This window comes from Vulpes vulpes, chromosome 8 (assembly GCF_048418805.1).
Source record: "Vulpes vulpes isolate BD-2025 chromosome 8, VulVul3, whole genome shotgun sequence".
Classification (NCBI taxonomy): domain Eukaryota; kingdom Metazoa; phylum Chordata; class Mammalia; order Carnivora; family Canidae; genus Vulpes; species Vulpes vulpes.
In genome coordinates, this window is record NC_132787.1 from 25,820,441 (window position 1) to 25,847,715 (window position 27,275).

The following is a 27,275-nucleotide window of genomic DNA, read 5'->3' on the forward strand; positions in this document are numbered from 1 at the left end:
TTAAGTTCACATAACTTTTTATTTTTTTTTAATATAACCAACTTTTGATAGCAGTGTTTTATCAGACATAGGCCTATTACAGAAAAGGAGTGATTTCAGCTCATAACAGCTGTAGAAACGTAAACAAAGTATTAATACAAATGATATTAGCAAATAAGATATTGCTATATCTCTCTGTAAAACTATAAACCTCTTGAAACCATATCCCTCTGACATACCAGACCAAGTTGTTGGCTAAGTAGATAACAACCTAGCTAAATCTGCTCCAAAGCTAAATCAGAAAGAGTAACTTAAATCTCTACGTTTACATAAGCGGTCAGTTTTGTGTTGTAAAGATCAAACGATTTACGTATCTTTTTCCAATATTCTATTTTAATACTTCCTCCTGAAATCATTATTAAATTAGTGCAGTCATTTACCTTATTGTGACTTTTGGTATTTGGAATTTTATGTTGTTCTAGAAATGCCTTTTTTAATCAAAATAATCTTCTAAATCAATATTTGGATCTAGTAGGTCTTCTCCATATGATGAAAGATCCGTCTGATTTAAAATTAAGTTTTCAAACGTTTCTTCTAAGTCTGTTTCACCAATTAAGACAGCTCCCATCATTTGCCCATTCTGCATGACAACTTTGACATATTCTTGTCCTTTGGTACATCTCAGCATTAATTCATGATCTGAACCTAAACCTTGGGCATTGTATTTTCCCAGCAACACAACCTAAACGTAGGAATAAAAACATAAAGGAAACACTGTATGTAGTTAAACTGTGTTATGCTAGAGTGGCCAGCAGGAAAATCTATTCATGAAAATTGGGGAGTGTCTCAAAGAAAACATTTGAATGGCACTGCATTTATGTATGGATGACACCACCACACAATCTCCATGAACATTAAAAACATCTAGTGAATTAAATATGTAGGATCTGGACTACATCAGCTTAGAATCATGAAGAAAAAACTTGCCTCAGAGTAAAGAGGAGTAAATAGTACGTATGGCAAAGCAGGTGGTTCATAAATAATAAACAAACATATATTTCTTTATTTTTAGAGAACAGGGTAGAGGACCAGAGTCCCAAGCAAACTCCATGCTAAGTACACAGCCTGATGTGGGGCTCAATCTCATATCTCTGAGATCAGGACCTGAGCTGAAACCAAGAGTAAGTCACTTAACTGAGTGAACCACCCGGGCACTCCACACCGGATTCATCCTTGAGTGCTATGGGTACAATAGCTTTTGGTTCCTCTCACAAAGCAAGACTGAATCTCAGAATGTACCAGCAGAGAATAAGCCTGGAAGAGACATCTAATTTTCTCATTTGAGTAAGTATTTACATGGTTTTACTTACAAGACTTAATAAAAAGACACTAATTTGCTTATCTTGCTTACCTTATAGTTAAAAAATTTTGTTACATGAGCAAAAAGTTCAAAGCTGAAGTCCAGGTCAATAGGTTCTCCTAAACTAGCTGCGGCCATGCATTTCGCTGCATACCATCCCATCTGTCTAGCCTGGGTCCACAACCTCATCTGGAAAAAAAACATGAGATAAAATTTTTCATTGACCTTGTTTTAAAAATGCTAGCACCTTAACGAACCCTGACAGTCCTCGAGACTGGCTAGGTCTAGCAAGTTTGATGACTAGTTGGGATTTTCTTTGCCATAGAAGCAGTCATCAATCCACACTAACTGAACGATTTTGCTGTTTCATAATTCTATCCAAATTACTGCCTTTAAAATTAAAGGATGCTACCAAATCTGTATGTTTCAATAAACTATTACAAATAACTAAAACACTTCAGGAAGTATATCAGGTAAGAATACTACTAATTAACCAGTCTCCTTTTTCAGAATAAATTCATCAATGGCATAAGTAGAGATGACGAATTATCACTGGAAATTCATTTCTAATCCTTCGGTAAGCAATATATTAGTTGGCATCCAGCCCTAGGAATTTGTTTTAAATTCTTCCATTATTAATTTCTTCTTTACTGTATGTTTATTTCTACAAAGTTTTAGGAATACATGATAGAACACTGGCCTTGAAACTCAAGAGATTTAAATATCAAATCTTCTATATATTTAACTTTTCATTTTTATTTAACTAATAGCCTTCATTTCTTTACCTGAAATGTGTATTACCTATTCCATGGCTATTGAGAGACTTAAATAAACTAGCCTATGCCCTGGTAACTAAATTTGTCTTAAAACAAGCTGGCACTTTAGAAACAAGCTGAAAGCACTCTTCCTATGATTGTTATCTCTGCTGTATGTAAAAACAAAGAACTGAAGCCGCCTCTTAAAATACATCTAGCTCTTCTGCTACTTCACACTCCGTAGTTAATCTGAGGAACTAAAACCCCCACCTGTGGAGCTGGTCTCTCACCGAGTGTTGTGTAGTTCTTTTATCTGTAATGTCTACCTGTGTGTCTACTCCTAAGACCACCTCACCTATGGTCATAGTCTGAGTATTGTCCTCAAGGACTTCTGCTCTGCCATGGAGAGGCCAGCAGCACTGAGGGCAGGAGGAAGTGGCCACCCAGTTGGACGGAGCTGTTCAGCGGAGGAAGGGTGTTCACTCTGGGAAGTTTTTTCAGTCATAATTCCCACAGGAACAGAACTGGGTCCTCAGGATCCCATAAGGTCATCATCTATACAGTCAGTTATTCATCTAAAGCTGCTCTGTTCGGTCTGGTAGCCACTAAACACATGGAGCTATTGAAACTTACATGTAAATAGAATTCAGTTTCTCAGTCATACTCAGCACATTTTAAGTGCTCAATAGAGATATGTAACTAGTGGCTACCTAACTAGACAGTGCTGATCAAAGTATTTAAAGATGAAAAACAAAGTAATAGCCCATAATTCTTTTTAAATCACAAGACCTTCCAGTCTGTTCCATCACTATAATATCTTACCAAAGCGGAAATTTTTTTTTTTTTAAATGTCACAAAAAACTCTGTGATAGTTTCCTACTTAAAGTAGCAAAGTGGGGGCACCTGGGTGGCTCAGTGGTTGAGTGTCTGCCTTCAGCTCAGCATGTGATCCTGGAGTTCTGGGATCAAGTCCCAAATTGGGATCCCTGCATGGAGCCTGCTTCTCCCTCTGCCTATGTCTCTGCTTCTCTCTGTCTCTCATGAATAAATAAAGTCTTAAAGAAAAATAAAAAGGTATGATCATGGATGCTGGCTCACCTGCTGCCAGAATGGGCTGGGTGGCCAGGACGCGGTACAGATATCACCCGCAGCATAGACATCAGAGACAGACGTGTGCATGTGAGCATCCACTTTCAGGCCACCATCTTCTCCTAGATCAAACTAAACAATGTTCCTGATAAGCATATGTGGGAAGAAAAATGAAAGATGTCGTCTTCATTCTCAAGTAAAAGAACAAGTCAAATTTTTACACCTTGGTATGCTGATGTGTAGGGAGAAAGTAAAAAACAGTTGCAAAGTTAAGACCTCTCAGCTGAATCTTCAGGGAACCAAAATCCTACTAGGACAGATCAAGTCAAAAATTCTTACATTTGCATCAAAAACACTCAGTAACCATGTGACTACCCCACTCATAATAATAATAATCCTCAATTAGGTAAGCTTCAAGTGCTAGATAGTTTCTCTAAAGGAATCATTTGTAAGAAGTCGTAGGTATCTGTCTCATCAACCTTTAGACAAATGAGTTGTGCATTATGTCCCATTAATGAGGACCCTTATGCTGGGATGTTAACTGCTTAAGGACTGTAGGCAATACGAAATACTGCAAATCAAAACATGAATGTAAATAAATTGTTTTCAGCTTCCTTAAAACAGTTTTACACTAAAACAATGAATGGTTATTTAGGCTTGAGAATTAGATATCTCATACTACTTTAAAAATATTCATAGGACAAAAAATTTCACCTTACATTGTTGCCACAGAGAAAAGGTTCTGTATTTGGTATAACTCCTGTAGCACTGACAATGAAATCACAGCCGTATGTCTTTTCATTAGTCAATTCCACATATACAGGCCAGGCTTCTTTAAAAGAAACAAAAAAAAACTTTATTTTCAAATGAAATCACCACCAGCTATCATTAGCATTATGTGTAATGTCTAGAACAAAGAGTGAAAGAAAAAGGCAGGAGAGGACTTTAAAACATACACCTTGATAATTCTTATAAAGTACACATTTGCTTAAGCAATTATAAAGCAATCCACACTGCCTCCATATTTTGGGTGTACTTAACACAATTATGGTATTCTAAACATTTTCCTTCAAATTCAAAGAACTTCTAACAAAATGAATTTTTAAACTGGTAATCACTTTATAAATTATTTCTTTAAAAGTATTGAACTATTTACTTCACTGAGAGTTTAGTCCAAATAGATTACTTACTTTTCAATCTTTTCCTACATTCATATTCAAACTGTTAACACTACTTTTTTCCATGGAAAAATTCAAAGAATTCAAAAACAGTGGACTATCTCATATGCTAGTTCAGCTGAGTGTATTTCTTCAAATGGTGGTAATTCTCACAGGAAGTGTGGAATAGGGATTAGATTGTCTCTAACTCCCAAATTTATAGGTTTTTACTCTGTTTGATTTGGGGAAGTCACTTCACCTCTGAGATCATAAAGGATTTTTTTTAGTTTGTATTTGTTTTGATCTGCAAGATATTCTGATTGACTCACAGAACTGTGGTGGTCATTTGCACCACGAAGTCCCATGTAAAATGTAAAACTAAATACAAATTATCAGGAAACTTGAAGACTAAGCAATAAAAATGAAATGACTTATATTAAGTAATGGCTTCATTTTTACTTTTTATGTTTAAATTTCATATGGAAATTAAAAGTTTTTAATACAGTGAGATTAAGTTTTCTTTTTAAATTAGTGGTTATTATAGTTTTTATTTTATTACTTACCTTTATCAGTTGTGACTGACTGATTACAATGGTCTCTGGGAAAAGGTAAGGACTTTTTCTTAGAAATTCTAAATTCTTCTTGAAGGTAAATATTCTTTACTTCACACATAGTTTCAATGTGGACCTTATGAGAAAACTAAAAGAAATACTGGTCACCATAACAATTCCCCAAAAAATGATATGGGTTACTAATGAAAAAAAAATTACAATACCTGTAGAAACATAAAGAAAAAAAATCTTACAATATAAATGGAAACACACCAGATGTCCCAAAATAAACCTCGATTTCTGTGCGCGAAGGGAGTGAGCAGGAATCCATTCAGAACTCAAAAGAACTAGTTCCATTGGGAAGTGACATCAAGTGCACAATTTTTAATATAAGCCTCAATGATAATTATAAATACAGTTTTTAAAAATTAACAACTGCTAGAGACGATAAGCCCATGCCCAATTACTGTTATATCCCAGAACCTTAGTAAAGTGCCAAGTATGTAGGAGATAATATTTACTGAACCAAACTGCTGAAGTTCTCAGGTTAAAAATACTATTAATCTCAGGATCTGAAGGTGCAGGAAGAAATGATTTTGTATAATTTCTATCACAAAAGTCAGATTTATCATGAAGCCAGCTCCCCTCTAAACTACTCAAGGCTGAAAAGAAATGATACACAGTAATAAGGACTCCATGTATGCTCCCTACATGTAGCATCTCCAATGCTCCTTACAGTATTTAAATATCATAGCCTCTTAACTATTTAAAAACAGAAACATCTAATAAATAAAATGAGTAACAGCAAGTCATCTGCTTATCCAATTAGGGTGTTAAATATATATTTTATTTAGAATTTGTCTAATAACCTTTCAAATATTATATATCAAGTGACCTTTAAGAAAAGATTAATTTAAAACAGGATAGCTATGCTCACTGTAGTCTAGGCCTGGAAATCTCTAGCTGAGGAATTAAAAAGAAGGGCAAGAGTTAGATGAATGAGATACTCACTTATCTTTAATAAGGAATTGGGCCAAGTGCCACTGGTTCTGTCTGTCCTAGAGCTTTGGACCTAGCAGTTGTCTGACTTACTTGTAATCAGTCTTTATGAATGGTTCAAGAATTTGAAATTGTATCTTAGGCATATTTAATTAGTATATGAATACATACCTCTTTTGTACCTTTAAGATGCAAGCCTTCATGCCAATCAGGTCCCAAAGCACTGCCCAAATTACCAGCACCAGATTTGGTTTGTGCTTCCTTTTTCCTTCCTAAAAAGATAAACTCAATTAAAGATTCAAATGATCTAAGAATTGCCAGGCAGAAAAGTATACTTGTGTTCTCAAGCTTTTAGGCAATATTAGGATTCTCATACATACAGCATGACTAAACTAAGTTACCTGAATTGATCATTATTTTAATGTTTTGTGATATAGAGCTATGAAATGAATTATCTTTCAATCAAGTGTTGAGTATAAACACAATGTGTTTGGGGGATGTTATGTACATGGTTAATATGAAGGGTAGGATCTATGTGATAAGAGGTTGATGATATCCAAAATATATAAAGAACTACAACTTGGTAACAAAAATACAACCAAAATAAAAATGGGCAGAGGACCTGAACAGACAGCTGTTTCCAAAGACATACAGCTGGTTAACAGGGACATGAAATGATCCTTAACATCACTAACCATGAGAGAAGTACAAATCAAAACCACAATGAGTTATCACCCTACACTCGTAGAATGGCTAGAATCAAAAAGATAAGAACAAGTAAGTCTTGGTGAGGGTGCGGAGAAACAAGATCCCTCATGCACTGTTGATGGGAATGCAAATTGGTACAGCCATTGTTTAAAAAAAAAAGTGTGGAGGTTCCTCAAAAAATTAAAAATAGAATTACAAATAAATGAATAGATACACAGAATTACCATATGATCCAGGAAATGAAACACTAATTCAAAAAGATGTACCCCTATGTTAACTGCAGCATTATTTGGAAACAAGCTATGGAAGCAATCCAAGTGTCCATCAACTGATGAATGGATAAAGAAGATGTGGGGTATATATGCAATGGAATATTTTTCGGCCATTAAAAAGGAATGAGATCTTGCCATGTACAACATGGATGGAGCTAGAGGGTATTATGCTAAATGAAGTCAGACAGAGAAGACAAGCTCCATGATTTCACTCAGGTGGAATTTAAGAAACAAAAAACAAACTAAGAACCAGCCTCCCGTACAGAAAACTGGTGGTTGTCAGTGGAGAGGTGGGTGGGTGGAAGGGTGAAATAAAGGGGATTAGGAATACGCTTATCATGAGGAGCACTGAATAATGTACAAAATTGCTGAACCATTTTATTGTATACCTGAAACTAACATTTTATGTTAACTAAACTTAAGTAAAATTGTTTTAAATAAATGCATGCAAATTAAACTAGAAAAAATATTGTAAAACAACAAAATAAAGCAGAAACAGGCTCAGGTATAGAGAACTGGTGGTTGCCACAAGGGAGGCACTGGTGCGCAGGCAAAACAGGTGAACAAGAGTAAGAAGTACGAACTTCCAGTTATGAATAAATCACAGGGCTGTAAAGTGCAGCGCAGGAAATACAGTCAAAACTGTAATAACTTTGCACCGTGATGGAGGGTAATAAGTAAGCCTACTGAGGTGACCATATCGTAATGTATAAAAATACTGAATCACTATTCTTGAACACCCGAAACTAATATATTGTAGTTATAATTCAATAAAATATCAGCCAGTTTTTAAACATTTTGTCAACTTTTAGCACCCTCAAAATTTATAAATTCTTTTTGATCTGTATAAACCAAAAGTTAAAAAAAAAAAAAAAGATCTTATAATAAAAAAACTAGGTTTGTATCAATGCTTTTTTAACTCACTGCATTTTTTTGTAAAATTACTTGAGGTGCTATCCAGTTGTACCATCTGTCTGCAAAGATGCAGATGAGCTGGTTCATTTATTTCATTTATATTTCCAGTTTTAATTATATATATTTGTCATTAAAAAAATGCTGGAAAATCTGTCATATAAGATACAGAAATAAATATTACCTATATTTCTATTCCCAACTATAATACTTTGCTCAATATTCTTATAGCCTTTTTCTATATAGCTAAGAAACTAGATAGTTTCATCTGTGAATCAATGAATTATTATTTTTTTTTTTTTTGAATCAATGAATTAGATGCTAGATTTACCTTCAGTTGTATATCTGGCTCTTTTATGTGCAATTCTAGCCTCTGGTTTTTCAGCAATGAGCTTTGAAGTCAAGAATTCAGCTGCTCCTGCATCGAAGAAAGTATTCCCAATAGCTTTATCTTTAATGGCCCAAATGACTTCACAGCCTTCAATTTCATACCTAAACGGAATATTAAAATTATTCGGACCAATTTCAAAAGTCTGAGAAGAAATCTCTGTATTTGCAAATAATAATTATCTCTGAAGACAAAAGAAAGTAATTTAAGGCGAACTGAGCAAGAATGATTATAACTAGGAATGTAATACTCTTTCAGGATAAAAAGAGTTAAAGTAAAATAAAGAAATTTAATCAGTTCATTGAAAGAACATAAAAATAACAAACATATGTAACTGAGTATCAGATAAAATTTCATTGCAATGACCATCACTTCTAGAGTTCCAGTTTCCCCAACACAGTTATTATATGGATATTCCCCAGGGTTCCATGAGTGAGCAGTGCTTTGTTGATATGGTTATAGTGTAATCAATAATGGGTGGATGGATGGCATACAGTTACAATACTGAGAATACCTCACTTTTGTAACAAGTCGTATATTCAACTTGTTGTATACTCAAAGCACAATATTATAGAAGGAGATATAAAAAGGAGAGAATAAGAGTCATTAACTAAAATTTTAACTTTGTTATAAAGGAACCATTACCCTGCAATCCTTTCCCTTTGCCCCAGAAATTTCCAGCCATCCAGCCAAAGAAAGATCAGTTCACAGAAAAATCAAGAAAGAAAGGAATGGCCTTGGTGTACATAGGCCATCAGAACTCATGAGATGGCTAGAGTTCCTGCACATCTGCTTTATCTCTAGTTTTGGTCATAGAGAATGTGGTTTGCCTAGTATTTATTTCACCAAGTCCCTGAAGTCCATTAGATTTTTCTGCTATTAATACTTGTTTTGGTATAACTGATGAACTGGGACAACAGGATACATGGTCATTTTAAATATACTAAGATTTTACTTGAACCCGTAGTGGTACTAAGAGTATCATATGTTAAGAACTTTTAATGCTGACTTCTGGTCAAAGTATTGTCTTCATGTCACAGACGCTATAACATAACACATGGACTTTTCAAGGCTAATCGATAAGCAGATGATACAAAAAAGAAGGTCTGGTACATCTGACTTCAGGTCACCTGACAATCCTGCTTTCTGACAATATGGTAAAGGATCTCCCTGCCACATCTAATGAGTCTTTATTTTTCCTGCTCCCCTATGGCAGAAATAAGTATTTACAGTTACTCAATTTCAGATTCTTTGGAGAATATTCTATTTTATGGTGCCCAGGTCATACAGGATTACTGATGAGCAGAAAACAAAATATACAAATATTCAGTAATATTTTAATTTACATACAGGCACATCATTATTATGAAATACTTTCTTTACCTTTTATAAATTAGAAATTCTACCATTTTCTAAAAATTTTAAAATAATGTAATAGTATAACACATTATCAGTATAGCTTAAAATACCAATGCTTGACTTATAGGCCACAGTAATAAGTAACAAATCCCGTACATGCCCTACCTCACAGGACCTTGTGTACTCCCCTTAGTCTATAAACTATGCCCTCAGAAAGGCATAATCACAGAGATATCACGCAAAACAGAAACAATTTCATTTTTAAAACCAGTCTTAAAAAAATAAAGTGAGGTACAGTTTTGTGAAATTATTTTTTTAAAAAGTCTGTTTGAAATGGGAAGGATTAACCTACACTAGTAAAGAAGAAAACTACACTGAAGAAAGTCAGCATTAGCCTCAGGGGAACACGAGGGCTACTGAAAAACACAACGTGTTTGTGTATGTCATTTGTCGTCATGAGATGACAAACACTTGATCATCACTGGACCTAAGCTGAGACAACAGCACTATATATGGCTTTTCTTTAGGAATTTTATTTAATTATATAGTCTATCTCCAACCTAAAGAAAATGAGGAACAGAAAGTTGTAAGACTTTGAACATTTCTGAATGTAGGAAAATTTGCCAATATAAACAGTAATAGTATTAAGTTATACTTCTGGTCATCACTGATGGGAGAAGTTTGTCATGTGCCTCCCTCCTTTGGCCCTGTTTGGGTTTGACTTAGTTTTCTTCTCTGCAGTTCCCCATACAATGCCACACACTTCACAGTTACAAGAATGACTGACATTGCTAGTATTCAGGCAATTTAGGACTCGTTTACAAGCTTCCACTGGGATTCACCATCCTGTAAAAAAAAGGAGCAAAAACCTAGTCCGAGAATTAGAATGGACAGGGCTTTGGCAAATTCATCATTTTGATACAAATTTGTCCTCTTTGTAGTTGGAGTCAACTTTCTAGTCTGAAAATATCTAGACTATTCCAGGTCAGCCATCCATCAGAAGATAAAATCACAAAGAGAATCAATGCTCTATATATCATAGCAGGATATTTACTCCTCAATGTTCTTTGATCTTGAAATATCATCTTAAAATAGTATTTTATATTAATTTACGTGTTCACATTTTCTAACTTTCAAAAACCCAAGAGCTGGAATACCACGTATCTTGAAATAGGAGTCATGGGCCAGATGGGTAACCATATGAGTGAAGCAGGGTGAGTATAAATAAAAAGTGGTGGGGGCTGTGGCTAGAAATCTCTAAAAGTGAGCACATTTGAACTGTTTTTCAGTACACTACATGCTTACCATCTATGGGTCGTATCTATGTAGTCACCTGTGTGTGACACCTTGAGACATAAAACATTTCCTGAAGTCATGTTTTACAATGACACTTCTGCAACTATAAATTCCATGTAAAACTAAAAAGATAAAGTCGATATTTTCCTTGAAAATATATGAAAAACAATTACATTTATCTTTGAATTTCAAAATACCGAGATGTTTTCCAGTCTGTCAATAATCACATGAATCATCGAACAGTGTTTAAATAGTATTTTAAAATAATACTTACACTAGTTCAAGTGCAATGCCGCCATTCCCTATAATCATTATTCTTTTAGCTTTAGTAAGCTGTTTCTGAAATTCCTGTTTTAAAAACAAAATGAGACAATGTTTCACTAATAGTGGGCAAACCTTGAAGCAAGAGGCTTTGCTGATATTTTTTAAATATAAGAATTTTATCCAATTTACAAAGGAACAGAATAAACCTCACTTTCCAACTCTGCAGGACACATCTTCCCAATATTACAAGTGCTGTTTCACCCAAGCTGCCTTCAGAGCGATGCCTCTGACTTTTCTTGCCTCTTAGGTCATTACATTTAGAATAGTTCCAAATTTCAGCAACAGGCATGACCTCTAGTCCGTCACATTCCCAACTACTTGATCAGATCAATTTACTAACAGGACTGATTTGTATCCTGCATACGGGATTATTCTTTTTCATCTAGTTCTTCAGTTGACACTTTCTGTGGAGTCACTCAACACTAAAAACTTGCAGGAAGAGTCCCTGCTCTAGGAGTTAGTAACTTGGGCAAGTTGCCTTGGATTCTTCAACTATAAATGAAAAAAAAAAAAACGACTCAATCTCATTAGGTCTCTGTAAGCATTAAGATAATATAAATAGGGCAGCCTAGGTGGCTCAGCGGTTTAGTGCCACCTTCTGCCCAGGGCACGATCCTGGGGACTTGGTATCGAGTCCCACATGGGGCTCCCCAGAGGGAGCCTGCCTATGTCTTTGCCTCTCTGTGTCTCTCATGAATACATAAAATCTTTAAAAAAAATTAAGATAATATAAATAAAGCTATTAGAAGAGGGCACAATAATGTCTAACATTTATCAGAAAAAAAATGTTATGTTCTTATAAGACAACTAATTGATGTCTCTCCCACCCTGCTTTTCTGCCCTCTAAAAAAGATCACAATGTGCTTAGGGAAGCCATGGTCATTTTTATGGCACTTCCAAAAGTACAGAATAGTCCCACTGTTTCACGGTGACACCTGAATAGCTAAATTCCTCTTCCTACAATGTCAAGTTACCATTTCTATTAAATTCATCCAAAAACTTACTGTAATAGTCAGTAACCACTGCAACTGACTTGTTTAAAATTCTACAAAAAAAAAAAAAAAAAAGCCTGAAGTTAATTTTAGCTTGTGCTACACTGAGCAAAGTAAATAATTTAAGATCCATTAAAAAAACTGGATGTGGAGATGAATGGCATGAGTTTAAACTGTACTTCTGATAACTTTTACTATACGTAAATAACCTCTCCATCAGAGTTTTCTATTTGTAAAGTGGGAGTAATACTGTTACAGGATTATCATAAGCAGCCAGTGAGTTCATGTATGTGGAGGAACACAGTTATGAACTCAATCTCTGGTAACAGGAACTTGAAATGTCTACAAGAAGATAATAAAGTTTTTCTAGTAGTCTCAAAATCCCTATTTAATTAAGAACAAGCTGAAAGAAAACATCAGTTTTCAAGAATATAAAACATTATTAATAAATGTAAATTATCACCCTGTGAACAGAACACAACAATGAGCTTGAGTTGTAAGATAGAATTTTTTTTAAAAAAGATTTTATTTATTTATTCATGAGAGACACAGAGAGAGAGAGAGAGAGAGAGAGGGGGGCAGAGACACAGGCATAGGGAGAAGCAGGCTCCATGCAGGGAGCCCAATGCAGGACTTGATCCCGGGACCCTGGGATCATGCCCTAAGTCAAAGGCAGACACTCAACCACTGAACCACCCAGGCGTCCCAGTCCCGGTAAGATAGAATATTATGACTGGTGGGGGCAGCCCGGGTGACTCAGCGGTTTGGCACGACCTTCGGCCTGGGGCCTGATCCTGGAGACTCGGGATCGAGTCCCACATTGGGCTCCCTGCATGGAGCCTGCTTCTCCCTCTGCCTGTGTCTCTGCCTCTCTCTCTCTCTCTCTTATGAATAAATAAATGAAATCTTTAAACAAACAAACAAAAAGAATATTATGACTGGCAACCAGAAAGAGCTTCTTGGCAAGAAGGGTCAATGAAGCCAGAAGCCCTGAAATCCGTTACCAGAAGCTGTGGAAGGTTCCACCGAGTTTTACCTTTTTGGGATAATTTATTATGGTTCCTAAGCAGAATAATAACCAAATGAATTTTTCCGTTCTGGGATTCCGTCATGATTCTGTACCTCAAATCTTCTGAGCGTTAACTTCTTTGCTAAGGGATAAGTTCAGTAAGTTTGGGATATGCTTTATGTTTTTGGAAAAAGACCATTATTTAGGTTGCAAATCACATATTCCCAAAGTACAATAATAAACGTATGCATAATGTAAGTTAAAACCTTTAGCTTAGTTTTTATATCTGGGACACATCGGACAATGGAAAGAACAAAGAGCATCAGCATGAACTAAAAAACAGGGAAAATTATCAGCTACAACCTATTTGAAATTGGCAATAATAAAACATTGTAATTATTTTCTGGTTTATGGATCATTAAAAAACTCTTCCAAGATTTAGGAATTTACACTGTGAGTACTTTGATTCAAATACAGAAAAATCTAAGAAATATTCATGTTCCTTTCCTATGACCCAACCCCAGAATGTTACCTGAGCACTGTCTGTATCACGGATTCCTAATACATAAGGATTTCCTTCACATATCAACTTTGGTTTAGCTCCAGCACACAGACAGAGTTTCTTATACACGTGCTGACTGCCATCTCCTGTTAAAATGCACTGTAAAAACACAGAGCAAGGAAGGGGAGGGGAGAAACATTTATCCATGGGTAGGTACAATTTCATTTCAAATAAAAAATTCAAGAAAGCAAAACACACATTAATGTTGCCTCTTGGTGGCACTCAATACTGTGTTACAGTGATTGTTAATCAAAGTAAACTTAAGAATGCAGTCTCCCATCCAGTCAGTGATCTGCCATCATTTTGGGGTCATGAACCATTCTGGGAATCTGGTGAAAACTATTTTTCTCCCTGAAAGGTACATTCACACCAGAATTTTGCATAAAACTTAATCTCATGATATTCGGGGAGGTATGTTGACCTCATGTTAGAAACTAAACATTTAGAATTTTTTAAATTGAACATTCTGATGTTATACCCAGGGCAGGCCTTAATGTACATTTCTGATCTCAGTGGAAATTACTGTAGGAAGATCTAGTAATTCTAATGGTTTTAAGCCTTAAAACTGGTATGGGTACAGGGGAGTACAATGTGGCAGAAAAGGTTACAATGTATGTCTTCTTAATCTAAAAACATCAGAAGTGCTCAAAAAGAAAAAAAAAAAAAAAAGAAAAAGAAACCAGTATAGTCTTCTTAGGTACAAATAACAATCACTTTACCAGCAAATAAATGCTCTTTGGGGATATTTTCATATTAAGTGAAAAATATATTAACCTTAAATCTGAACATGTACTAGCTTTAAAGTTATTTATATTAATTTTTGATTGAGTCTGAATTTGAACCTAAAATATATATTTGAAATCCATTGTTTTTGTTCTGTAATATCAAACAAAAACCTACATATAAGTAAGTAGTAGCCCTTCGTAAGCATACACACACACACACACACACACACACGACTATGAGATACCAGACTTTTTTAGAGTGGTTTAGAGATTAAGATTGTGTCCTGTGTGTGATTTATAAAACATGGCAAATCGTAACTATAGCACTTGATAGCTACTGAGACTTTGTTACCCATTGTAACTCTCCAACTGCATAGCAAATACATAAAGCTAATATTTCAACACAATATAATGGGTATACAAATTCTGTACAAGTCTTCCTGCAGATAATATAGTTAGAATTTTATCCAACAAACAGCAGTTATACACATTGAGCAAATTTAAAAAATAATTTGCACTTAGCTACTGTAAAAACAAACACATAAACTCTTCATTGGCTACTGTTAAATTTTTGGAAGTAGACATGAAGATAAAACACAATCTGTAATTCATTAAAGAATATAAAGGATAAGAGAATACAAACATGATCTCATTTAGGACACTTTCAACAGTAATGGGAAGCACTCTGATTTATTCACATGCCCAAATATAAATTCCCTCACAATTTATTAGTATACCTTTGAGCACACGTCTATTTGCAAATTAACAGACACAGATGTTATATGGGATATATACTACTGTAAATATTAGGATTCATTCTAGTTTTGGGATTCAGATTTCTTATTTTTTTCTCATAAAATTCAGTACTTTTTCTTATTTATTTTTTTCTATTTGTTTTGAATGTGTCATATGTGTATTTTCTCCCTAAGGAAGAACTCACGAATTAGAGCTGCTTTAGAGAAACAACTGCAAACTCTACTGCCCATCTTGCCTGAAGCTCATCTGAGGATACTGCTGATCACCTGGCAACACCCTTTCCTGAGCCTGCTGTCTGCATTCCCACGTGCAGTGGGTTACTGGGTCCTGCTGAGTTTATAGCGGAAATGTCACTCATATCTGGGCTGTTCTTTCCCATTACACTGTCCCTGTCTTAGTTCAGGCCTTCTACCATCCTGGATCACTGCAGCCACCTTCTGATCTGGTTGCTGGCCACAAGCCACTCACACCACCTTATCCTTAATACTGCTATCAGATCTGCCTTTCTAGGACAGTATATCATCACTCTGCCTCCACTGATGATAAGTGAATTTCCTGGCATGATGCAAACAGCTCTTTGCAGCCCTATTTGTTTGGCCTCATCTGCCCATCTCCTTTCCTTGTCCCCACCTAGAGTCCTCTGACAGCGTCACTCTTCCATATGCCCCCTTCCTTTGCTTTCAGCCTATGAATAAGCAACCTCCTTTTCTTTCCTACAATGCCCCTAATTAAGAACTCTTACTTCACTCACCTTTTAAACCTGTTCAAACATTACTCCCTCTGTGAAGTCCTCCCAAATCCCTCATATCAGCCCTTTGATAAGAGTTCAGTGACTGTGCTTTGCACGTCCCTAGCATCATATGCGTGCACGTGTATATTCCCCACAACACTGGGAGCTCCCAGGGCAGGTTCACTGTAATGTTCCTGTCATATCCCAGCACTTAACATGGTGCCCAGAACAAAGTAGACACCATACAAACGTTAATGCTCATGTAAAATGTAAAACCTAAAATGCTAAATCAAACTAATTATATAATCCCAATAAACTCACAAGAAGTATAAGTTTTCCCAGTAATAATACAAATCAATGTTACTAAACTTTATATGCTAGGGCCCTTGGCCATGGTGGGGGTACAGATGGGGTCAAAAGAAAGCAGGCGAAAACTTATCAAGATTGAACAATGGATAGTCATTAAGGGAAAAAAAAAATCCTCTTACGTGTTCTTTACTTTTCAGTTGCTTTACTTCGGATTGTATAACCTTAATGTTGGGAAAGCGATTTTCTAACATGGTTTTCGGTTGCTCTTCAACATCAAACTCCTCTAATACTTTAGAAACCTGTGTTAAATCCGAAAGGTAAAAATGTATGTTTTTAATGTTTCCTTTTAAAAAATTTAAACAATAAAAATACTGTCACTTCTTCTTATACACTACTTACTTCATGTACTTACTTTCATAAAAGAAAGTCGGCCAGTCACATCACATACAGCATAAAGAGGGCCAATTCCGCATTTTAAGACCTGAACTCAAGTATTAGTCCTACCACTCAGGCAGGGCAGCCAGGTCACTGCACCTTAGTCTCCTAGCCTGCAAAATGAGGGCTGACTCTACTTACTTCTGCATACTTTCACCACACAGCTTGTCGATTTCCTTATCCTTACAGTTTTCTCTGTCCACTCATTAGCTAACTTTATTGTGATCTGGCCTTCAGACTCTTTCTTATTGTCCACACCTAGTAGCATCCTCTTGGACTCACTTTTCTTCCAGTGCAGCTGTGACTCCACTGTAGATCATAGCATGTTTTGCCCAAACTCTACTTCCTTGCTCTCTTATCTTTAACCATTACCCTGCAAAGCTGCAACCACAGATCCAACTACTGCTTTCTCCAGTCCTATACCTGGTCTGTCGTGGAAGGACCACACCTTGCAGATAGCATGTGACCTCAGCTGCCCCTTAAATACTACTTGGAAATCCTACTACACAGCCCTAGTAGTTTGCAAAACTTTTAGTCTCAAGACTCCTTTACAACACTCCTACAGATAACTGAGGACTCCAAAGACCTATTGTCCATGTGAGTTAAACCCAGTGATATCTGCTATATTACATAAGAAAACTGAGAAAAATTTAAAATACTTAATTCAATTAGAATAAAAAATCCAAAACATGTTAAACATTTTATAATATCCTTTTAATAAAAAATAACAATTTTTCCAAAAGAAATTAAGAAGAATGGTACTGTTTTATGTTTTTGCAAATTTCTTTAATGTCTGACCTTAATAAAAGATCTGCTTCTGCATTCAAACTATTGCAGTATGTTAATTTGACTGAAGTATATGAAGACGGTTCAGCCTCACAGATATGCAGCCTTTTCAGGCAACTGTTAATTCTTTGATGTTACACTAAAACCCAACAAGCATGGTTTCTTAAAGATTAGTTGCAATGTAGAATTTGAAACCATATCAAAATAATCTTTCATACTCTGTTACCGTGAAGTCCACTGGTCTATCTTGCACTTTGAATGGATCTTGTAACATCACACTCATAATCTGGACAATAGTGGTTTCCTAAGTTATAGAAATCTTCCCAACATTAACACATTTCAAATCACTACAATATCAAAAAATCATTATTATCACCAACAATATCACCAGAGAAGTCTTTAAGTACTATAAGACTCACAGTGAAGACATAAGTTTTCCAAAATTCTAATTCTGGCTTGAAAGCTCTAATTGGCAACAAATACTGTCACTTGTTTTCCTTGAAGGGATAGGCTCACTTCACTCATTTTCCAAATATGAATTACTTTAGTTTGTCAGTTGTTCTTTCAAGTAAAGTTGGTGTTCATAAAAGAGGAATTAGCTCCTCTTGCAACTTGGCAACTGCACAACTGCTTTTCCTTGAGACACTACCACTCCTATGCATAGAACAAGTGCCTATGCCTACATCCCATTCCATCATACATGGTATTAAAAAGATGTGCAGTTAAGAGTCAGGATTTAATAAAGTTAGCATTTTTTTTACTGACTTTAATTCATTTAACTGAGTTTGTGGCAGAGAATAGAGGGACCCCTAGTACACTTTAGCCATGGTTGTTCTTATACAATCGGTGTTTAAGGGTCAATATAGTGAGAAGAGTAACATCTTCCATCCCTCAGTAATTTTTCCAAATGTTCATTGTTCTGTTTCCCAAACACATTCTATCCTCCTCTGCATTCCCAGCAAATAATTTTACTTCTATGTTCAAGGAGACTAAAAACTCTTAGTACTTCTTTCCATCATCTATACATTTCTCCCCTTAGTCTGCCTTCCAATGACCGGTTTTTACCTTTTCAAGGTGAATCCAGCAATCTGTGCTCTATATCCCACTGTCTCTCACCTCCTCAGAACTCTTTCCTTATTCTGTATTCCTTATTTTCCTTTATCTACGGCCTTTCCTACTGATTTCTTAATATCAACAGGTAAACAAACTAAAGTATCTTTCATCTTAAAAGAATAAAACTCAACTTAATGCTAATCCTCATGTCCTCTATTTGTTGCCACCCGTCTTTTCTACCTTTCCAATTAAATTTCAAAAAAGAAAAGTTATGGTGACTTCATGTTAGAGTTACCTTCACTAACTTCTGAAAACAGTGTAAACTGCCTCAAAGTCACCAAGATTTTACTAGATATAGGCACTTTTTTGAGTCATTGTCTGACCTTACTATTCCTGTAGATCTGACACCACTGACCTCTTTTTTTTTTTTTTTAATCAACATGAGACAGATTAAGGGGGCACCTTAATCTTTTTTTTTTTTTTTTAAAGATTTTATTTATTTATTCATGAGAGGCACAGAGAGAAAGAGGCAGAGACACAGGCAGAGGGAGAAGCAGGCTCCATGCAGGGAGCCCAATGTGGGACTCGATCCTGGATCTCCAGGATCGCACCCTGGGCCGAAGGCGGCACTAAATCACTGAGCCACCACGGCTGTCCCTGACCACTTCTCTTAATTAAATTTTTGCCTTCCATGTCTTCAGAGATACTCCTCTTTCATAGTTCTTCTCCTCAATCTAGACTAATAAGAGTGGCTGTTTTCAGGTCTTCCTTTCTCTGTGATCTTCCTTTAAATGTCAGTGTTCCACAGGACCCTGCTGCTGGGCTCTTTCATTGTATAAATTGCATCCCATGCCTATGGCTCAGCTGACACTGAGACAATGATGAATACTAAGTTATCATCTCCAGTGTTCTCACCTACTGAAAATCCTCCAAAAGTTTGGCATCATCTAAATCTGGATAAAATAGAATTCTGTACATAGCATACAAGCCCATAATGGTCTGGTCCCTGCCTACTGGTTCCACCTCACACTTTATACTCTAGCAGCACTGAATTAGTACCTCTTACAGCATATTGCACAGCCACATACTTTCATGCACCTGGCACTTGCCTGCCTCCATTTACCTCTTACAGACATGGGAAAACCTACTACTCTTTCAGTCTCAGTTTCAATGTACCCTTGTAAAGCCTTTCTGGATCCCCAAAAGCAGGCTTTGGCACTCATTCATAATACATTTATAAAAATGATTATGCACATATTGCAATATGACCTCAACTGTTTTTGTTTTTTGCCACAATCAGGACAATTCCCATATTGTATGATAACTATGTCTCACAGATTTGTTGCCCCAATAGAAAGGAATCATTCTGAGAAAGGTCTACTCATTAACCATGAGGGCCATGGAGCCAAAGGACCTGTATTCAAAACCTATCTATATACACCTCAGAAACATTTACCCAACCTCACTATGACTCATTTATCTCATCTGTAAGTAGGGTAATAAAAGAACTTACTTCAGAGAGTTACTTAAGGATTAAACTAATACATTTAAAACATTTAGAAGAGTGTTTGGTGCATAGTATATGTTCTAGAAGTAATGTGAGTTATTATTAATAATCTTTTTTCTCCTTTAGAAGTTACACATGCCATGAAAGCAAACAGTACTTAATATAAAATAAAATGTGCTCTTTATCATTCTCTGAATCTCACACTACCCCACCACTACTGCTGTCCCTTGATTCCAGAGATAATCAGTAGTGACTTTTTGTTGTATGTTCTATACTTTCTATCTCTATATTCTGGGTGCCTAGCACACTGGTTGATACATTGTATAAATGCTCAAAAAAATGAGAAAAAAGGATGCAATTTCCTACTCCTGAATATTAAGACTAGCTGATATTTGCATGTTTGTTATTCCAATGCACTTTCACATGTCAGTATATCTTAAACTCTCAACCTTGTTAAGTAAGCAAGGAAGGTATTATCCTAATATTATAAGTGAAGCAACTGAGATAGAGATTAGCCAAGGCTAACGAAGCAGCCAGTAAATAAGTTAGGCCTAAAACCTAAGATTTTTTCTCCTTCTACTGTACAAAATTTACAAAATTAGCAAAAATTGAACTCAAGTCTTATAACTACGTAAGAGTTACACCAAATTCATTCTGGAAAACACTTGTAAGGCCCAGCAATACATTCTGATCCTTTAAATGAATATATATGCTTTCTCTTTTAAGAGATTGATAGCCATAATTTATTCTCTTGTTCTCTCAATCCTGCCGTAAGTCCTTTGGCCGTACCTAGGTAGTAAGATCTCTTACATACCTCCAAGCAGGTTATAAAGGATCAACATACTGTATTAAATTACCTTTGGTCTTAGGGGTTTACAACATGAGAAAGTTTTATTATCAGAATATAAGGGAAAACTTATATTAAAGACTATGGTAGGATTCTTCCCTGAATCATGGGAGCAAAAGATTTACTTATGTAATTTTTTTGCATAGGCATTATGACACTTCAGTATATGCATAATTTATAAATATGTAAATATACGTATATTAGGACATCAGTCAAAACTTTTTTGATGTGAGGTACACCATATCAAAAATGTTTAGAGATCACTATTCTATGATATCATGATCCAAATGATTTCAGACTCCTAATGTAATGATATGATGCATGCAATGTGAATTCATGGAACTACTAAGTGTTTTGAGATGCTTATTACACATCTGAAACATTATCTGCAAGTGTAAACTTGCCTAGGAAGCACTTTTCTGATTTGCGAAGGCACACATTTATACACATACACTATATACATATGTATATATACAACTGCACATAAATCTGATATCCAAATGTATTTGTATTCATAGGTACATTTGCATAGCATTTTTCCTCAAAATAGCTTTATTTAAAATTTTCTGAAAAGTAATTCTGAGTGGGAGGAAAAGATGGGAAGAAAAAAAAGGACTACAAATCCAAATCATTTGAGTACTTTTCGTATTCAATTTAATTCTAACCTGAGCTTTGATTTTAAAATGACTATTAAAAGAACATTTGTCTTTTTAAACATCTGAAAACTGTAATTACACTACTATCAAAGTCACTGAAACTTAAAAACATTAATACTGAGATGCCTGGGGTGGCTCAGTGGTTGAGTGTCTGCCTTTGTCTCAGGTCCTGATCCCAGAGTCCTGGGATCGAGTCCTGCATCAGGCTCATTGCAGGAGCCTGTTTCTCCTTCTGCTTATGTCTCTGCCTCTCTCTCTCTCTCTCTCTCTCTCTCTCTGTCTCTCATGAATAAATAAATATTTTTAAAATAAAATAAATAAAAACTAAAAACATGAATACTAAGAAAGTTATAAATAGATTCTTACCTGCTTGAAATTTGTAACCGCTTTAATAACAGGGTGAGCTGTTATCAGGAGGATATCTTCTGATGGAAACTGAATAGCCAACTTATAAAAAAAAAATTTTTGGGAGAAAATATATGGTAAATAAGATTAAGTGTTAATATATATATACCATGGGGGATAATGCAACTTTAATAATGTTACTAACCTGGGAAACTATAAACTCACTTTTCAACATCTAATGGTCTCCATTACTCTGGGGCTTGTTCCTATTTATGGGGTGGTGGTGAGTAATGCTCAACTCTGATATTGACAAAACGAAGGATATATTTATACTAAACACAACAAAGACCTGCTGAACAAGAAACATGATGCAAAGAGGTATTCCTTATTTACTTAAACTACTTTACATACCAATTTAAAGTCATGCAGAGGAAAATATTTTCCTAATTAACAGTTAAACCAGCTTCTATTTATTTTAAAATAATATTTTCACTTCCTTGCACAAGTATAATATTACAGCAAATCCTTACTAATAATAAAAATTCAGACTCTTAGCCTGACTTTTCCCAAATGCTTTGGCATCACTATTCTGCCTCTTCCAAATGTCGAACCAGTATACACCCTGGGAAAACAGAACCATTTTAGTATTAGCTTCAACAGAATTGGGCTCAGCGGTTTAGTGCTGCCTTCAGCCCGGGGTGTGATCCTGGAGACCCAGGATCGAGTCCCACGTCGGGCTCCTGGCATGGAGCCTGCTTCTCCCTCTGCCTGTGTCTCTGCTCCTCCCTCCCTCCCTCTCTCTCGAATAAATAAAATCTTAAAAAAAAAAAAAAAAAAAAAAAAGAACAGAATTTAGAGGCTTAACTTGCCATTTTTTCATCATTTTCTTCTGGCTACAACCTCTCTCTTTCCCACTTTAAGCTTCTTGAAAGAATCTTCCTAAACTATACTCCGGTTCCTCAACTCCACCAAGTGGAGAAATAGTTCACTGCAGAAATAGTTCTTTACCTTCTATAACACTGTAACTGAGCATGTTCAACCAAAAAACTATTAGAATAAAATAAATTCAGTAAAATTTCAGGATACAAAATTGATACGCAGAAGTGGTCAAATTTTTATACACTAATAATGATCTATCAGGAAGAGAAATTAAGAAAACAATCCCATTTACAACTGCATCAACAACTGCATCCCATTTGCAACTGCATCAACTAGGAGTAAATTTAAACAAAGAAGTGAAAGACCTATATTTTGAAAAGAAATTTAGGAAGACAAAAATAAATGGAATGATCTACCATGCTCATGGATTAGAAGACTTATGACTTAGTGTTGTTAAAATGTCCATACTACCCAAAGCAATCTACAGATTCAATGCAATTCCCATCAAAATACCAATGGCATTTTTCACAGAACTGGAAAAAGAATCCTAAAATTTGTATGAAACTGCAGAAAATCCCAAATAGCAAGGCAATCTTGAGAAAGCAGAACGAAGCTAGAAGTATTATGCTCCCTGATTGCAAACCATACTACAAAGCTGTATTAACCAAAGTAGAATGGTACTGGCACAAAAATGGACACACAGATCAATGGAATGGAACACATAGCTCAGAAAGAAGCCCATAGATGGTCAATTAATCTCTGATAAAGGAGGCAAGAATGTACAATAGGGGAAAAAGTCTCTTCATAAATAATATTGTGAAAACTGGACAGCTTACATGCCAAAGAATAAAACTGGACCACTACCTTACATCATGTATGAACATACATTCAAAAGGGATTAACGACCTGAATATAAGACTTGAAACCATAACACTAAAAGAAAACACAGGTAATAAGCTCTTTGACACCAGTCTTCGCAATATTTTTTGAACTATTTTCCTCAGGCAAGGTAAAACAAAAAGCTAAAAAGCTAACACAAGCAAATGAAATTAAATCAAATTAAAAAACTTTTGCAAAGAGAAGGAAACCATCAACAAAACAAAAAGACAACCTAATGAATGGGAGAGGATATCATACATCTAATTGAGGTTAATAAAATATTACACAATATTAAATTTCTTTTTAAATGGGGAGAACCTGAATAGACATTTTCCCAAAGAAGACATGCAGATGGTCAACACCCTTGAAAACATGCTCAACATCACTAATCAGGGAAACGCAAATCAAAACCACAGTGAGACATCACCTAATACCTGTCCCTCTGGCTATTATCAAAGAGAAAAGAAATGACAAGAGTTGGTGAGGATACAGAGAAAAGGGAACCATTGTATACTGCTATTGGGAATGTAAACTGGTGCAGCTCCTATGGAAAACAGTATGGAGGCGCCTCAAAAAATTAAAAACAGAACTACCATATGACCCAGCAATTCTACTTCTGGATACTTACCTGAAGAAAACAAAAACAGCAATTCAAAGAGATTACAGGCACTCCTATGCTCACTGCAGCATTATTTACAATAGCCAAGCTAGGGAAGCAACCTAAGCATCCACCGATAGACGAATGGATTAAAAAGATGTGGTATGAAATATTATTATTCAACTATAAGATAAATGAAATCTTGTCATTTGTGACAACATGAATGACCCAGGGAGTATTATGTTGAGTGAAATAAGTCAGAGAAGATAAATACCATATAATTTCACTTATTTGTGGAAACTAAAAAAAACAAACAAAACAGATTCATAGATACGAGAAACAGACTGTTGATTACCAGACTGGAAAGAGGTTGGGGGTGGGGGAGGCAGGCAAATTAGGTTAAAGGGATTAAGAAGAACAAACTTCCAGTTATAAAACAAGCCATAGGGATGTAATGTACAGCATACAGAACATAACCAACAATATCGTAATAACTTTCTATAGTGATAGAGAGTAACTAGACCTACTGAGGTGATCACTTCATAATGTATGAAAATATCCAATCACTATGAGAGACAGACACCTATAGGATACTGTACGTCAATACTTCAATAAAGAAAAAAAAGAGCATCTTCAATTCACCTATACATCCTTAAATTCCACCAATTCTTTTTAATATCACTCTATTTGAACTTTCTATAATAACTTGATAATATTACCACTCTCTTTACCTTTCTTTTCTTTGTATTTCTATGATTTATTTCCCTACTTTGTTTTCATTGCTACACCTGGCCCTCAAAATTTCTTTATACTACTAAATTCGCCTTCCAATTGGCCTACCAGTCTCATTTTAACCAGCTGCCCCTGCCCCAAACACACTGGAACTAATCACCTCTCAAAATTTTTCATTTGACCACATTAGGCCACAGCTCCCACTTGCAAGTTCTTATTAAATTCTTAGCAAGACTTACATGATCTGGTCTCTGCCAACCTTTCTGGCTTCATCTCCGCTTCCCTCCCCTCAACACCATGTACTTTGAACTTTGCTGCTCTCAGGTAGTGCCATGCTTTTCCACCTGACATTATATCCTAGCCTCCCTTCGGACCATCTGATTGTTCATGTCTACTTGGTGAACTTCTGCCCACTGTTCTATACTGAAACGAAAGGATCCCATCAATTCATGCCCTACCAACTACTTCAGGCACCCTAAATTGGAACGATTTATCCACATGTCTCTTCTACTAGACTGTGAGTCCTAAAAAGGAAGTAGCATGCTTTGTTTATAAATAACTAATCAGCTCTTAGTACAGTGTCTAGATCTTAAGTGTTTACTTGGTGGGGGAAAAAAAAAAAAAAGGAAAATACAGACCTGGAGATTAAAAGTTTGCAAACAACTCGAATTTCTTGCACTACTTCTGTGACTTCAAAAATTGCTTATATTTACTTAAAATGTTTACTTAACGACAAAAAAAAAATCTAGTCCTTTTTATTTTTATTTATTTTTTTTTCTAGTCCTTTTTAAACTAAATATCTATCTATCTATCTATCTAGTCTGATTAGTCACTATAATCAGAAAAGCACTCCCCAGCTACATTTAATCCCTTGCTGGTTGTTTTACAAAACATTACTAAAGATGAAATCTCTTTTAATCTTGGGAGTTCAAAGTATAGGAAACAACGTTAAGGGTTTAATCAGTTATTGACGATGAACTAAGGACCTGGAGTTTACTTGGAAGCTGGAATTCAATCAACTAACTAAGAAAGGAGGCTGAATTTTCTGACCAAGTACTTCTTAGTTTTTTTTTTTTTTTAAAGATTCTATTTATTTATTTATGATAGTCATCAGAGAGAGAGAGAGAGGCAGAGACATAGGCAGAGGGAGAAGCAGGCTCCATGCACCGGGAGCCCGACGTGGGATTCGATCCCGGGTCTCCAAGATCGCGCCCTGGGCCAAAGGCAGGCGCCAAACCGCTGCGCCACCCAGGGATCCCTACTTCTTAGTTTTAAGGCCTCGTGCTGCTCTGGCATAACTAGGCCCAGAGTCTGATTCCGACGGCTTCGGGGTCCCCTTCCGAAATACCCGCTCCCCACTCTTCCCTGCGGCTGAGCGAAACGAGAGGTACTAAGAACCTCGTCGAAGGGCCACCTCACAGTCTCTAATACCTGGAGAGCAAGAAGGAGTGGGGGAGGGGGGGAAGGAAGCGGCTAACAGGGACCTAGAAGAAGAACGTTGGGAGAGACGGGAGAGCGCCCTGAGCGCCACCGCCCCCAGGCCGGGAAGAGGCGGAACTCTGAGGGCCCAGCTTACCTGCTCAGCACAGGTGACACCCGCGATGCCTCCGCCGACCACCACGAACCTCCCCGCCGTCGAGGGAGGGCGCGCGGCCTCCATGCTCTCAAACTCCGCGGTGGTTCACTAACACCCAGCACGCGAGTCCCGGGAGCGAGTGCTTTGGAGCGGAAGTCAAGCTGGGCGGCCACTTCCGGTGCCCGCGTAGGAGCCTGGGAATCTGAGCTACGGGTGCCCAGCGGCTCACACTTAGTGTCCTTGCGTTTGCGCTGCGGGTTGATGGGGGATCCCGAGGATGTCTCTTTGACTTCAGGGCTTTGTTGTCCTGTCTCTACCCCTGGATGTGGGTTTTTCCACGCAGATTTGCTAACGAGAAGACACGAAACAAAAGGAAAGGGAATGGGTCTCCACGAGGAACGTGGCAAATTGGCTAAGCCCAGACCAGGGTTCTCACCGGGCGGCGCGTTCTCGGATGCACGAGCTGCCCCGAGCTTTCACTGCTGCTTCTTGCGAGGACTTAGGCGTGGGCTGAGCCTGCAGACTCTGATGCCGCAGACCGCCCCGTCCTCCCTGCCTTTCGCCCGGCAACCCAGGGGTTTATGTTTGGGACGCGCGTTCTTCGTGGTGTATTAAAGCGAAGCAACACTGCTGAATTGTTCTCCAAGAAGTTATTTCCATTTGCAATTTTGACCCCAGCTGAAATTCCTAGTAATAGAGTTGTTCGCCATTTTGTCAAAAATGAATGAACATTCTTCCCAAATTTCTGGT

General features: G+C 36.6%; 1 protein-coding gene across 4 annotated transcripts; it reads right to left on the reverse strand.

Moving 5' to 3' along the window:
- On the reverse strand, positions 1-27,037 carry LOC112917228 (pyridine nucleotide-disulfide oxidoreductase domain-containing protein 1). Of its 4 annotated transcripts, none has more exons than XM_025995128.2 (12): positions 26,526-27,037; positions 21,883-21,963; positions 16,412-16,531; positions 13,683-13,811; positions 11,100-11,173; positions 8,114-8,274; positions 6,062-6,162; positions 4,904-5,039; positions 3,903-4,015; positions 3,193-3,315; positions 1,391-1,528; positions 1-721 (listed from the first exon to the last, which is right to left on the reverse strand). In XM_025995128.2, exons 1-12 carry the CDS (start codon positions 26,607-26,609, stop codon positions 473-475), a joined length of 1,509 nt encoding a protein of 502 aa, XP_025850913.1. In that variant the 5' UTR covers positions 26,610-27,037; the 3' UTR covers positions 1-472. The 4 variants fall into 4 exon arrangements, with proteins under 4 accessions (XP_025850913.1, XP_072621964.1, XP_072621963.1 ...); XM_072765863.1 differs by lacking the exon at positions 26,526-27,037 and adding an exon at positions 25,189-25,338; XM_072765862.1 differs by lacking the exon at positions 26,526-27,037 and adding an exon at positions 22,087-22,213.
- Between the last annotated feature and the right edge of the window lie 238 nt (positions 27,038-27,275).